General features: G+C 34.9%; 2 protein-coding genes across 2 annotated transcripts in view; one reads left to right on the forward strand and one right to left on the reverse strand.

The window, feature by feature from the left end:
* The window catches only part of LOC136828453 (uncharacterized), a 12,232-nt gene extending 9,081 nt beyond the window's left edge, over positions 1–3,151 (forward strand). Inside the window, exons 2-3 of the mRNA XM_067086528.1 lie at positions 1–628; positions 1,939–3,151. The exon at positions 1–628 is cut by the window's left edge and continues 29 nt beyond it. Coding sequence (XP_066942629.1) covers positions 1–628; positions 1,939–2,169 — 859 coding nt within the window. The 3' untranslated portion in view covers positions 2,170–3,151. The remainder of the gene's footprint in view (positions 629–1,938) is intronic.
* A 7,212-nt stretch (positions 3,152–10,363) lies between these two features.
* Positions 10,364–15,442, reverse strand: LOC136851224 (neurotrophin 1-like). The gene is made up of 6 exons (XM_067125158.1): positions 15,167–15,442; positions 14,149–14,202; positions 13,306–13,679; positions 12,385–12,563; positions 11,386–11,512; positions 10,364–10,626 (listed from the first exon to the last, which is right to left on the reverse strand). The coding sequence occupies exons 1-6, from the start codon at positions 15,440–15,442 to the stop codon at positions 10,449–10,451; spliced, it is 1,188 nt and encodes a 395-aa protein (XP_066981259.1). The 3' UTR covers positions 10,364–10,448.
* Positions 15,443–16,036: the final 594 nt, after the last annotated feature.

The following is a 16,036-nucleotide window of genomic DNA, read 5'->3' on the forward strand; positions in this document are numbered from 1 at the left end:
CGGGAAACCGGAAGCCAAACCGGAAGCCAAACCGGAAGCAGACCCGAAAGCAGACCCAAAACCCGCACTGGTCGCCCACCACGGAACCCACTATCATTCGACGCCCAAACCCCACTACGGTTACACCCCGGCATACAACCCAACCACCTACGGCCCTGCGTACCACTCCGTAACCCCGTCATACCATCACGTGACTCCCGTTTACCCAGCCGTAACGCCGGGGTACGCCGTAACGCCTGCCTACCCCGCCGTAACGCCATATCCGCCAGTCACTCCAGCATACCCAGTTTATCCGAGTCCCCAGCCTGCTGTATACCATACCCACGAGGTGGACTACAAGTGCCATGGGTATGAGAGCGCGCCCAAATGCTCTTACAACACGACCAAACCCTGGTGCCTCTATGACAAAGAGTATCCGGAGTACGAGATTAAAGACGCCATCCATCACCACAAGGCCGAGGTCCTGTCCCTCTACGCCGACGTCGCTGACCTCTCCAGGTTTAACTCCGTCGACCTCCCGAGGTACCTCGATGAGACTTACCTGTGCCCCTCCGAGATCGGCTACGTGAGGCCACTTCGGGCTATCAACACTGACGGTTATTGGAGGATCATCGTCAACAATATCAAGGTCTGACTGGCTTGGTTTGAAGTTTGAAGTTTTTATTCATATTAATCTGATGTACTTTTCATTTACCTTCATTAAGGACATTTTCCCCCTTTCCTGTCGTTATCTAAATTATTTCGATTCATCAAAAAGTTTTAATTACGCCATTTTCCATTGGCTGTACTCTTAGCCTCGAATATTATTTTTCTTGACTCGATAACCTTCATAAAAACAATTCATGTAAGATTAAACAAAATAGACAAAGAAAACAAGTGATATTTCCATAGGCCAAAAAATTTACTTCCCGTCTTTATTGTGTGGGAATTGGGAAGGATTTTACGTAATAGTAACAAAAAAAAAAGCTTAGAAAATGTTAGTTCTTACATGATACTCGCGTTCTCACAATACAATGAACACTGTTTTCCTGGGGCGGTAACTGTAAGCAGCAAAATTGGTCATTGAAACAAAAATAAATGGTTTTGATTACGTCACAACTAAAATATTTGCTTGTCTTATCAGTCTTAATCATTGCTGTTCTTATACTGGAGGTCGATTCATTATCGGAAGTCTTAAAACCTCAGTACTTTTGTAACCGTTTTATTCATTGACAGTAGACATGCACAAGCTGTAACGGCATCATCTGAACAACACATCTTTTTCGTTTTGGACTAATTTTACTGGTCATATCCTCATCATGCTGGCAATCATTCAGAATGATAGAGTAACGCGCTCGTCCGCGTCTTGTCTTCTCTCTCTCTCTCTCTCTCTCTCTCTCTCTCTCTCTCTCTCTCTCTCTCTCTCTTATAATACTCTGACGGGACGAAGTGAGGAACGATAATGGGAGTGTTTTCTTAAAAATCCATTACGCTTTTGTCGGTGTGAACAGCGAATTAAGTAGCTTGTTGACTTTTGGGGTTTTTGTCCGGGTTTTTCACAGAGAGAGAGAGAGAGAGAGAGAGAGAGAGAGAGAGAGAGAGAGAGAGAGAGATAATACAGTAATTCGTGGGCGATCAGCACTTCACCTAACGGATCATACCATAGCTACAGACGAACAGACCTCGACCAGGTGATCCTTACACCACCTGAGCGAAATTATTCGTAAGATATTTCTCTCTCTCTCTCTCTCTCTCTCTCTCTCTCTCTCTCTCTCTCTCTCTCTCATTTTAATTCCACAAACTCTAGAACTCAGCATTTCTTGAAACTTACTAAACATTATCTAGGAGCAGCATATCATGAAACTTATTAAGCATTATCTCACAGCAGCATTTCCTGAAACTTACTAAACATTATCTCGCAGCAGTATTTCCCGAAACTTACCGAGCATTACCCCGCAGGTCGACTACGAGATCTTCACCCAAACGACGCGAGTCGAGGAGTGCCTCAGCTACGGGCCATGCCCTCTGGTGCCCCACTGCCACGAGTCCAAGTGCCTCCAGAAATCCATCTACCACCGCTTCCTGGTCTACGATCCTTGCGACAAATACTTCCCCTTCGCCATCGAGACCTTCAAGTTGCCCTCAACCTGCGCGTGTCTTCTGGGCGCTTTTTTCATCGGCCGTAAATGAAAATTAAAAATTTTAAAGATACTTCTGACCTGATTAATTCAATGGCTGTATGTTTAATTAGGCCTACGCTTCAGGTCAGAGTATGGTTACGCATATTGGCCACGTCAACTTCGAGCAACTACTACTAGTCTCTTTTAGCTTATTTATATCGAATTATTTTCTTAAGGTTGTATGCTATTATTCTTTTGTGTGAATTGTAAGTTATTTTATTTTTTGTAAGTAGGTGACTAATTATTCAATTATCTCTTGTTTCCCTGTTATATTCTAATCTATTTCTACATTTTTTATTGAGGCAAATCTTCCTCTTTTATTGTATCTGATTTAACGGTAACATTCACCGTTATCTTGGTACGAATAAAATGTTGATAAAACAAAGGTAACATCGTTCCTGGGAGTCCAGTATGAGTGCAGTTCGAAGATATTTTGTCTATTCCTTTTTACTGGAAACATATTTGCGAGGATTTTCATTTACTAATCATCATTTCAAAAAATATTGGAAATATGAGCCGTCTCCGAGTCTTGTTTTCGTCCATAAAAATTGAAATAATTTGAATTTAATGCAAAATATTTATCAGTTATTTTGACAAATCTTAAGTCTATTTAAGAAACTCATTCCTTTGTTATAAACAGAAAAATATTTTTAATATTTTGTTTTTAAACTGGCAGTGAGCAAGAGCGAACTTTGCTTCCAAAGGATCTGTTTATACATTTTCAATTTTTCTAAGAGATGAGGTTGCTGTGCAATTAGAACCTCAAAAGTTCAAGCCAAGACGCAATGCATTACGACCCTAAAGCAATCCACCTTGTATTTTAAGCATTTATTTCTATTTCTTTTAATTTATCTGTTAATTTTTAATTTATCTATTTTGCAAATAACTGATCTATTCTTTCTGTATTTCCTATTATCTTATGTAACTTATTTCAAATAAACACCATATTCTCTGGAAGCTTGAATTTCAAGTCAGTGGCCCCTGAAGACTTGTCCCACATGAACAGTGGTTTATTTTCTGACTAATAATAATAATAATAATAATAATAATAATAATAATAATAATAATAATAATAATAATAATAATAATAATAATCATGTTCCCAACGGTTCAGTAAATGAATATGTCAAGATATTTCCGAACTTCAGCCAAACTGACTAACTAACTGGTGGTACAAAGAAAGCAGTTCTCTATGCCAATCAAGCTCTATGCTAACTATTTAAGCTTAGCAGGGCTCATTATCAAGCATGTACAGCTGTCTCCACGTGTCTTTCATATAAAGCTTATTTTTGTAAACGAATTTGTATAACCAATTGCAGTAATAAAAATACTGAGTAATTGTTTAGTTCTTTATCCTTCTGGCATTTAGGTATTAAGGTGACGAAATATGTGATTATTCTCTAGAACTATATCCCCTTAGGGTGTAAGTGCCGTCAGTGCCCCTCACATAGTGCGCTGTAGGCATTACTAAAGGTTGTTTGCAACATCCCATCGGCCCCTAGTTGCACAAACGTTTTGGCTTTTCACTTCACCTCCATTCCTGCTTCCTTTCTTCAATTTTGCTGCCCAGCCGCTCCAACTCCTCATTTTTACTGTCTAAAGCAGTGAATGCCTGACAATACCTTACTGCTTGGCTTTAGAGCCGAATTTTTATATATCATAAATCGGTCTGTAGCAGTGCACAGGACAATACAATTACAATGCGTCTGACAATTATTCATCCTGTTCAATATAAATGTTACTTTATATATGCATATATATATATATATATATATATATATATATATATATATATATATATATATATATATATATATATATATTTATATTTATATTTATATATTTATATATATATATATGTGTGTATGTGTGTTTTTATACATATGCATACATGTATGTATGCATATGCATATTTATATATACATATATATATATATATATATATATATATATATATATATATATATATATATATATATATATATATATATATATATATATATATATATATATATATATATATATATATATATATATATATATATATATATATATATGTATGTATGTATGTATATATATACTGTAATAACCACAATGCCGCTTAACTTCTCTATTTCTTCACACTTTTTGGACCCCTTGTCACCGCAAAGCTTAAGATCCAATTGGAAGAATATGCGGAAATTCTGACGTCCGCTGCAGGATTCGAACCCGCATCCAGATTATCACTTAACTACGTTGGTAATGTGACCTCGTTCTCATACTCTGGATGTGGGTTCGAATCCTGCTGCGGACATCAGGATGTCTTCATTTGCTTCCATTTGGATATCAGCCTTTGCAGCAACAAGGGTATCCAAAGACTGTGAAAGTTATTGAGAAATTAAGATGGTATTGCAGTTAGTACTATTACATATATATCTGGTAAAAAGTGACCATTATATATATGTATATATACAGTATATATATATATATATATATATATATATATATATATATATATATGTATATATATATATATATATATATATATATATGTGTGTGTGTGTATATATATGTGTGTGTATGTATCCGGTAAAAAGTGATTATTATATATATATGTATACATATACATATACATATACAAATATATATATATATATTATATATATATATATATATATATATATACATATATATATATATATATATATATATATATATATATATATATATATATATTTATATATATACTCGTATAAATACCTACAATAAGGACCATTATAACTTAATACTGAATACACCATACACAGAAGGTGATTACAATCGACCGTCTATCACTGTATCTAAAACAAAGGACAATGTTAGAATCCTTGCCGGACCAGATGCATTTATAAAGTATAATTCTCCTTGGGTATAAATCATTACCAGAGTACGTAGATTAGATGTCACTAGATAGTTTTTTTTCTGAAATATTATAAAAAAATTTACGTGTGCAAAAGTGACAAACTACCAGTATATAAATATATATATATATATATATATATATATATATATATATATATATATATATATATATATATATATATGTGTGTGTGTGTGTGTGCATACATATACACACACACATATATATATATATATATATATATATATATATATATATATATATATATATATATATATATATATATATATATATATATATGTGTGTGTGTGTGTGTGTGTGTGTGTGTGTGTGTATACTTGAGTGTCTAAAAAGTATGTATATTTTATCTCTGATATATAGGCGGTGAATTAAGTATCTGATTTCATTCACTGTATGCCAAATGACCAGATGTAGAGAGCCTGGCGTTTTTAGTAAGCTTAAACATATTGTGTACAGTATGTTGTTACACAGGTTAGTAATCTAGAACCTTTGAAGCTCTTAGTCTTAACTAGTAACATGGAAATTGGCCTAAGACACAAAACAGTGATTTAGAGAAGTAAGATGTTGATAAGAGTACCAGACAGGAACACTTAAAGAACCGTATTTATTCATTTTATTGCGTACCACAAGAAAATTAAGTCATTCCTACATTAAAAGTGATGCACATCACACACTTTTGAAATGAATATCCTATCATTCATTTCGCCAGGGCATATGTAGCTAAGCTGGTACGAAGATAATGCAGAAATTATGAATTAAACATAAGTGCAGAATTGTCACACGCTATTTGCACGTCTCAAACATACAACACTAATAATCCTCATCTCTTAAACATATATTACGTGTCATAAAGTAGAGTTCCCAAAACAAAAGCGTATTTGATGAACTTGATGTTCATATTTTATGGCTTATAATTTTTAAGCCATCCCTCTAAATTATGAAAAATATTATAAATAGTATAGACAATAAAAATCAACCCAAACACAAGTACCTCAGTTTACAAACCCCTTCATGCTGTTTTAAGATTCCAGTAAAAAAAAGTATATCTTAGTTAACCAGACCACTGAGCTGATTAACAGCTCTCCTAGGGCTCGCCCGAAGGATTAGACTTATTTTACGTGGCTAAGAACCAAGTGGTTACCTAGCAACGGGACTTACAGCTTATTGTGGAATCCGAACCACATTATATCGAGAAATAAATTTCCATCACCAGAAATAAATTCCTCTAATTCTTCATTGGCCGGTCGGAGACTCGAACGTGGGCCCAGCAGAGTGCTAGCCGAGAACTATACCGACCCGTCCAACAAGGAACTGTAACACTCAAACTTACTCGTATAGTCGCTTACACTAATACCTTCATATTTCCGGTTTTCCTTGGAAGATTTTGCTAGGAGACAAGAAAAATACACAAGACAAAATAAAATTAGAAACACCATTGTTGAAATTGACAGTGATCGCAGTAAACTAAAATACATTCCTTTATTCGTCAAAAGTAAATAAGAGGAAATTAAATTTCCATCCTTATTCTTTTAGTCTAAGGTCATGCCATCTCACTCTTGTAGGTTAATAATTTCGTATTTTGACTTTCAAGCCGAAGAAACTGGCACTTTTGCAGAGGCTTCGATAGGCGTGTATGTAATGCTTTAAATGAATACAGACTGTGTACAAAATTCATGAAAAGCTCTTCATTATTTATCTTTTGTAAGATAGAGCATCAAAAGAAAGATCTGAGGGAAGTGACGAATAAGAGGAGTTTCTGGTTTGCTCGATGGTTCCATTTGAATGACAGTTACCTCTGCAGACAAACGGTTTTATCATGATCCTTATTTTTCCATAACATTTTTATACTCTCAGACACAAATTGAGTGACGTGATTAAAGTCTCTCTCTCTCTCTCTCTCTATAACAAGTGGCTTGCTTTTCTCCTGATTTTTAGTCTTGACCGGCGTTTTTGCTTGGTTTTTATCGTGCTGTGTTTTGTTGTGGGTCTCACTAATCTATTACCTTGTAACTGGAATAGTCTCTCGTACTCAGATTTTTACGATCTTGAGACCTTGTTAGATGTACTTTTAAAGAAGGAAGAGCAGTATGTAGTTGCTGTGCTGAGGAGCTTTTAGATCTGACAATTTGTCGATGATTAAATGATTTTGTACTTTTACTATTGTATGTTGTATTGATGTGTCCTTTGTGAGAAATGTAGAATAACCATTGTAAAATGGAAATAAAGTTTTGATTTGATTTGATTGATTTGACTCTCTCTCTCTCTCTCTCTCTCTCTCTCTCTCTCTCTCTCTCTCTCTCTCTCTCTCTCTCTCTCTCCTTATATGCATTGGGTTCTAGACTTCAGTGCTGACATACGGGAATCCAACAATGTTTCTCTTTTTTGTGTGAAGTTCTATTTTTTCTGAGTAATCGTAGCAAATCAAGACATCGGCCCATTTAATATTTGGGCATATCAATAAATCTGTACTTTGCTGTTATTGTACGAAAGGGTAAATGAAACCTAAAAAGGGGGAATTATTGTTTTTTTTAATTTCTCATTCCACAAAGACGGGTTTAAAAGTTTTGACTAACTGCTATTTATTATAGGCTGAATTACAGACATCAGGACATAAACTAATAGGACAAAACAATATAACATGCGCAAAATTTTCATCGCACAACATACTAAAAAATAAATCAAGAGCGTGTTAGATGGTTAAACAAATCCACAATGATGTATTTCTTAGGAACATTATTTATAAGTGTGCAAAAGAGAGGTTTTGATTACATGCTATGAAAATGGGAACAGAGCAGGTTCCCTAGAGGTTCCTTTTGTTCATTCTTAAATAATATTCTTACAAAGACAGCGCTGAGAACTGGTTTCCCCATCTAGTGACTTGTGTAATTATAACGATTTGATGGAATATGTGATAAAGATGCAACACAGTAATCCTCTGGTGCAAGATCAATTGCAGTGATAGTGATCTGATTATCTGGTTTTCATTTCTTAAAAGATAAAGGCTCTTCCTGAAGGGTTTAGCGGAAAAAGCGATAGAGGATGCGTAATTCAAAAGGCTTAATTTTCTTTCATGTCGTTTCAAGTGTACGTTCACACTACAGTAAAACATGTCATAAACATACGCCGAGCAATAACGCAAACATATCACAAACAGGAGGAAAACAAGTCGACTACCTCAATTGGGGAATGAATCTTTGCCAAATGCTGGGTAATCAGGGTTGCCAGATGAACACACAGCTTATGGCCAAAATTTAATCAAATATGGCCGAAAATGGCCACTTTGGAAAAGTATTTGTCCAAAAATATGGCTAAAAATATAAAATGATTGAATTGTATGAGTTATCATACCAGCAATTAACTGTGGATAAATTATGCCTATATATTCAAGTACACGTCATCAAAAATGCTTTGAATTAAACTTAAAATACTTGCAGGGTAACACAGCTGTTGAATTGACAGCACTTCCTCTAAATAATGAATATCTTGTTCTTCTTTTTCTGCAGTCGAGTCTTAAAGGGTTTTGCTGTTGTGCACTTGTATAAAAGCCCAAACTGATTTTTCATGGCCACAGAGTTTTAAAAATGGCTAAATTTACAAAACTTGGACATAATGGCCAATCTGGTAAACCTGTGGGTAATCGTTTGAAGCACTGGTTAGGACTACCAACTGTTGTTGTTAGCTTGTATTCAACCTGTTCGTGAAGAGTGCGCCGTAAGTTATCGACTTGCGCTTTTGGCATGTTACTGTATCGTTGACGAGCCCTTGGGAACACGCAGATGGTGATGATTCAATTTATTTGCCAACTAACTAATCATGAAAGCCAAATATCTCTGCAAATCTATCATGTCGTTTTTTGGCCATAGGTAATAAAAGTTTTTGAGAGAAGTCTTTTCCCTCGTGTTTTGTATTTATAGATACATTTTTTTTTTTTTTAAATGCAACATCCAAATCACTGTTAACATTTTTTTCGCATAACAGCTGATTTATGACGTCTAATGAAACAGAAATAAACTGCCCAAATTCATAAAACTCAAAAAAATTTTTAACAGCAATCAGTTCAGATTGTCTTACATCGTGGCAGTTTTATTCCGCGCAATGATATTTGTATCAATGATATTTGTATCACTCATTTCGACGTTGTGGTTCATCCCTTTACACTTAAACCAGTGTTTCTTAACCTAGGGGGCGCGTCCCACTCTAAGGGGGCGTCAGCAATTTCCAGGAGGCGCGAGCTCTAGGGAAAATTTAAAGATTCTCTAATTATATTCGTTATTCTCTTAACAAGAGTGAGGAGCTAATATTCAGAAGTTTATAAAAAAAATTGCAAACGTATCACCTTATAACGTTAGTTTCCTATACTCTACTACTCTGGTTAGACTCGTTGGGCTTACCATGTTTTGTAATTATTTACCTCCCTCCCTATCCCTCGAAACCCCTTCTCTTTCTCTTTTTTTTCATTTTCCTTTAAATCTGGGATGATATTTTACTCACAGATGCAAGGAGGGCGTGGAAGGAAGGACCAACTCTTAGAGGGGGCGTGGTAATAAAAAGTTAAGAACCACCGCACTAAACAGTTTTGTACTCTATCAGTGACTAAAGTCTTAAGTGATTGTACTGATTTAAAAATCAGTAACCTTGCGCTGCAAATTAGATATAATTTTTTGTATGCAAATCCAACAGCTTGATATAGTTACAATGTTTCATAAAACAATTAAAGTGGGGGTATGTCTCAGAAACTGCTATGGGCCTGTCATTGGTAATAATAGTAAACGAACAATGTAACCACCCTGTCTTTTTGTGTGTTTTTTATATGTATGTAAGTGTGTAAGTTTGTATGCATGTATCATGTATGTATGACCGTTATAATTTTTTCTGCAGGATCGTCATAATTTTACTGTTCTACAAATATGATTGTATGTTCTATATAAATATATTATATATATATATATATATATATATATATATATATATATATATATATATATATATATATATATATATATATATATATATGAAATCAGGATGTCTAAATATGACCCCATATAAAAATGGGAACAAGCTGGGAAGAAGAATATTATATATATATATATATATACATATATATGTATATATATTATGTTCATACACATACACACACACACACACACACATACACATTTACACACACATATATATATATATATATATATATATATATATATATATATATATATATATATATATATATATATATATATATATATATGAAAACTCTCCTAATAAGCGTTTCCTCATTTGCGAGGGTTTTGTGAGTGTCTGTATCAGTCCTTATGTATGTATGTATGTTTACGTTCTTTCATTTCTTCTTCATTCAAAATAATATACCTTCACTTAATATTTCTGACCCGAGATCACTCATGCATAGCAGCCACGAAACACGAACAAACTGATGGAAGCTTATAGATATCCACAAAGAGTCCTTTGTAAGGATCGCAGGGATCGTAGGACAGCATTCGATGGTAGATGAACTTCTGGATACATTTGCTCTTGAAGCAAGGGGCCAGCATGCGACAGGGTGTCAAGGGAAACCTGGAGGGAAATACCATTTTACAAAATTTTCAGGACAATTAAGTACAGTCGTCGTCAAAAATACATTTGAAGGAGATGCTAGAGATCATTGAAAAGGGGTTGATTCCCCTCCCCACAACATTGTCTTCCTCCTAGATAAAGGAAAGAAGAAATCCTGAAAGTGTATATATATATATACATATATATATTATATATATTATTCATGAAAGGAGATAATAATACTATATATTATATGGAGATCAATTGCACACGAAGCCAAATAACCGATGGTAACTGTTCTTTATGAAAGGCTGCATACTATATATGTGGAGATCAATGGTAATCCCGGCTGCACCTAAGTGTTCCTCACGTAGTGCACTGTAGCCATAACTTAAGGATGTCTGCAGAGTCCCTTCGGCCGCTGGATGCACACACTTTTTAGTTTTTCACTTTATAGCCATTCCCGCTCCCTTTCTACACAATCTTCTTGTACAAACCCTCTAACTATTACATCTCAGAGCAACAGTTCAATCCATATATTTTTGTATTTCATCTTTATCTTTTTTAGATAACTATCTTTCAACCCAACCACTCCTACTCCCTCTCTTCACTGCCTTGAGCACTAAATGTCTGAAAGTGGCCCTGTGCATAGCTCGATTCCATAATTTCCTTAATACAACTACTACCTAATGCTATTAATTAGCTAAAGGTTCTTCCAACTTAAAAGACCTTACATTAATTAGCTTATAAGTTATGTCATATAAAGAGAATGCAACTCACTGACAGGTTTCAATTCTGGCTGTTTGTGTATAGTATCCAATACCATTGACGATCACCCTCCATTCGCCTTTGGCGTTGCGCGCTCTTTTAGGGGTTCCGTATATCACCTTTGAGGGACACAGATAACCTGGATTTTTGAAGACAGGAAGAGCGTTATTCAGAATGATTATGAAGACGGTTTTCATAGTGGTATATATATATATATATATATATATATATATATATATATATATATATATATATGTATATGTATATATATATGATATGTGTGTGTGTATACACATATGTATGTATTTGTGTATGTTTCTTTGTGTGTATATATGTGTTATGGATTAGTTATTATTATTATTGACATTTTGTTGGATGAATTATTTTTTCTATGTAACCTTTTGTGCGTAAGTGTCTTAGCGTACGGACTTGAGTGTGGCTTCAGATAGTTTTAACCTATCCTTAATAAGTATGTATTCATATCTACATATATGAATAAACAAATAACTATATGTAAAATATGTAGCAGTACATAAACAGTAACAGTTGAAATTCCTAATTCTGGTGTCAAATAAAGCATCGCATTCAAAGGCAGAGAACTACATAGTTGACCAAAATGTACTTTGGCAATTGCTCAACTAGATTTACTTCCCGTTTCACAGGAAGAGAGAGAGAGAGAGAGAGAGAGAGAGAGAGAGAGAGAGAGAGAGAGAGAGAGAGAGAGAGAGAGAGAGAGAGCTCTCTTCCTGTGAAACGAGAAAGTAAATGAGTTAAGTAATTGCTAAGACATAGACCCTTTCCACAGAGAGAAAGAGAGAGAGAGAGAGAGAGAGAGAGAGAATTACCCTTTTTCACAGCTGCCAAAGAGAGAGAGAGGGAGACAGAGGGAAAAATTACCTGTTTTCACAGTTACCAAAGAGAGAGAGCGGTCTTTCTTGTCTCTCAGCTTCCGATCCAATACAGCAAGTGACGTCACAACAGTAAGTTTGCAATAATAAATAAGCTTCTTACCTTCCGGCCCGATCCAGTGGGTGACGTCATAAGCAGTAGGATTGTAATAGGAATAATCAAATTCTGCTTCCTGATTGGCTGCGATATGCGTGACGAGATCATCTGCACTTTGGTCGCTTACGTCTGCGTATTTCTGGACCAGGTGGGGATCGTCTCTTATAGCTAATTCCACGTCATACCTGAAAAACAGAAATAGTTTAAGATTGTGCTGGTTAGGCCTTGACTGGTCATCAACATAGCAAGTGGGTACACAAATACGTTTTTTAAGTTCTTTATTTTTATTTTAATTCGTCCCTTCAATACCTAGTTTCTCAAGGATGTCTTGGCTTCACTCGTTAATATTCCTTCTAGCTAAGTACATACACATACACACACAAATATATATATATATATATATATATATATATATATATATATATATATATATATATATATATATATATATATATATATATATATATATATATATATATATATATATATATATATATATATATATATATATATATATATATATATATATCCTATATATATATATATATATATATATATATATATATATATATATATAAATAGTTGTACAAGTGAAAAACTAAATCATATATATACATATTTATATATATATATATATATATATATATATATATATATATATATGTATGTATAATTATATATATATATATATATATATATATATATACAGTATATATATATATATATGTATGTATGTATAATTGTAAAATAGCTGTGCTTATTTACAAAATTGTAATGAGCGAAAACTTAGGCTAGGTCTGACAGCTGCCTAAATCCTCTAAATTAAACCAAAGTAATAATTAAACCCTATCAGAATTATAATAAACTCAACTGAATTATATGAATCAACGAAATTAGCCTAAATTAAACATAACTGAAAGCACTCACGTCGGGTAGTAGGAATCGTGCATGCAATAATAGCTGCCGTTGGACGCACAAGCGGGCGGGTTGTGAGGATCGCAGAAGGAGGGCGGCCGCCCGTGATAAATCGGAGGGCGCGAGGACCCACGGGCTGGCTTGGCGGACTTCAGGTAGACGGGACTGCGCGCGGGCGCGCTGCCAAAGAAGTCCTGGTACTTGGGAGTCGTGGCATATTTCGGGGACGCCGGGAACTGCTTGGGGAAGGCGAAGGAATTGTACTCGGGTTCGTCGGCGAAGGAAAGAGAGAAAGCGTGAGAGGGAGGCTTCGTCTGGTATTTCAACGGTTTGCCCTCCCGTGCCAAGGTGCCCAGAATCACCTGCAGTGTGGGAGAGATGGTTGACCATTACATTCCTGGCTAAAATATATAGTAAGCATACCCCTAGACCGGGCAAACTTTAAGGTTGGCCAATTAAAAAAAAAAAGCACCAATGGAAAGAGGAAGATATGCAAATGCACATGGTATAAGAAAAAACATTCAAAAATTTTTTCTGTACCTTCCACGAGAAGTTGAAAGTGAATATTTCCAACTCTGTGCGGGTCCTCTTTTCCAAGACACTCGTAAAAATGTGCTAATTTTACCAAGTTATACATGTTTTTCTAATGATTTTTTTTTTTATTTTGTGAAATTATCATTACAGCTCACACAATATCATAACAGATAAGAACTAAAAATAAAATTCTGAGTATATTTACGGTAAAATATTTACGAGATGTACTCAGATGGGGAGATCCAGTACCTTTCAGTGAGGTATACGTGTTTTTGTTTTTTTTAAATGCAGGGTCTGCACGCCGCCCTTTAATTCCATTACCTTTCTATCGTTAATTGCCATTAAGGGTCGGAGTAGACAATTCGTCTTAGCTGCCTGCAGGGCAGGAGAGTTAATGGAGACACTACGTAAAATCTGCATATCACCTTTTTATATTCACCGTGAATTTCCTTTAATGAACTGGGCAAATAATCGCTCTTTTTAATGGGCATACTTGTTTTGTCTACTTGCATCGTGTAAAAAACATGTTGGCAAAAATAAACCATTAATGATTGCTTAATTTCCAGGGAAAGGGATTAATAAATGTTTAGAGAATTGCCACTACTGTACTGGGAAAACAATTACTCTTTCTGATGGGCAGACTCGTTTTATTTACTTCCCTTGTACAAAAATAAATATTAGCAAATGTTAACCATTAAAGGTTGTTTAATTTTCAAGGCAGTGGATCAATAAATGTTTAGGGAAGCTTTTCACGTATAAATGTAAACAAAATCTACATATATTTGATAGACTTTCCCTGTAAACCAAAATTTTTATATAACAATAATGTCTTAAGACTGGGGTAGAGGAGTCTTTGGTTATTTTCCTCTCCTAAAAAGTAGATCATAGTTATCATTAAACCAAGAGAATTTTAAAAAATTTTGGTTTGGGTCTATTTTCAATTTAATTTCAAAATTTAAAGAATATTAGATGAAAGGAATTATATCTAAAATTTAATTCATATCTATGCCTTAAATTAATTTCAAAGTCAGTGGACCATCATCTTTCGGCAATTTTACTTTGCAGAATATGTTTTCGATAAGATTAATTAATTAGGCAGTGAAAGACAGCACTCATAACCTTTCATTTGAATCCAAATAAAAACAGAATTATAACTCATTTGGTCATTAATTATCATATTGTACAATTAGTTACGAACCAGCGAACAATATCCATGTCTCGGAAGTATCTTCACTGATTTAATGTGCTCTTCAGGTACATTAAAAAGAAAACAAAACATGCGGAGAGAGATACAATTTCATTTAACCATGAAACAACAACAAAATGGAAATTATCTTACCAGAAGAATTGCAGTCGAGATGTTTTTCATTCTTAAATCGGCATACAGTGACTTGTCAATGAATGAATCAATATCACTGATGAATGGAGTACTTGTAGTAATTCTGCTTACATCGATGACCTCTGTGTCTATGACGGTCAGAGTCCTGTTCACTAATACGTCTGTTATGCTGTTTGGAATAGCCAGATTGCTCGATGAAACGGAACTCTGGGTCACTATTGAGTCTGGATGGAGAACGGGTATGTTGGGCACGTCGGTGGCTATTCCTGTGGCCATAGACACGACGTTTTAAAACAGTTTTAAGTAAAGTTTCAGGTGATTTAATAAGGATATGTTTAAATTCCAAAAAGTTCTTTTCAATCCGTCATTATTTTTCCCTGAAGTATTCGGACAATTGTTGCCAAAATCAAGAAGAGTAACATTTACCCTTACTCTACTGGGACCAAAAATTCTTTGACCAAAGAGGGTGAAATTTGGGGCCCATTTGCAGCATTTAGAACCTCGTCTTTACACCAAGAGAAAAGACGCCACTGTGCTCCTCATCGGAGGGAGCCAGGCCTTTTAAGGTACAGAGACTGAAAGTGTCGCAACTTTGTGCCCAATCTCCTGTAATTCTGAGTGTAAGTGGCACCTTATGCAAAAGAAAGAAAAAGAGAAGGCATCGAGGAACTTGCTATCGTAGCATGCGAACCATTACCGGGAAATGGAGCATCGCAAATGACGAATAAATATCTATACTTCTTTAGAAACACTACGAAATTCTTTCCGCCGAGAAACAATAAAGCCCGCGGCGGAGGGAACTTACGTCTGCATAAGTGAGTCTAGTTTCTGGTGTAATTCCATAATAGACGAAAGTACAAAGTAGGCAAC

The sequence above is a fragment of the Macrobrachium rosenbergii genome, chromosome 3, assembly GCF_040412425.1.
Source record: "Macrobrachium rosenbergii isolate ZJJX-2024 chromosome 3, ASM4041242v1, whole genome shotgun sequence".
Taxonomy (NCBI): Eukaryota; Metazoa; Arthropoda; class Malacostraca; order Decapoda; family Palaemonidae; genus Macrobrachium; species Macrobrachium rosenbergii.

Bases quoted from the DNA above. Each gene is read 5' to 3' on its own strand.
- LOC136851224 (XM_067125158.1), bottom strand. From the start codon at position 15,442: ATGGCCACAGGAATAGCCACCGACGTGCCCAACATACCCGTTCTCCAT. The intron at 13,680-14,148 runs GTAATGGAATTA...GGAATGTAATGG, and splicing joins TGGCAATTAACGATAGAAAG to TCAACCATCTCTCCCACACT. The intron at 11,513-12,384 runs GTAAGAAGCTTA...TCAAAAATCCAG, and splicing joins CCACTGGATCGGGCCGGAAG to GTTATCTGTGTCCCTCAAAG.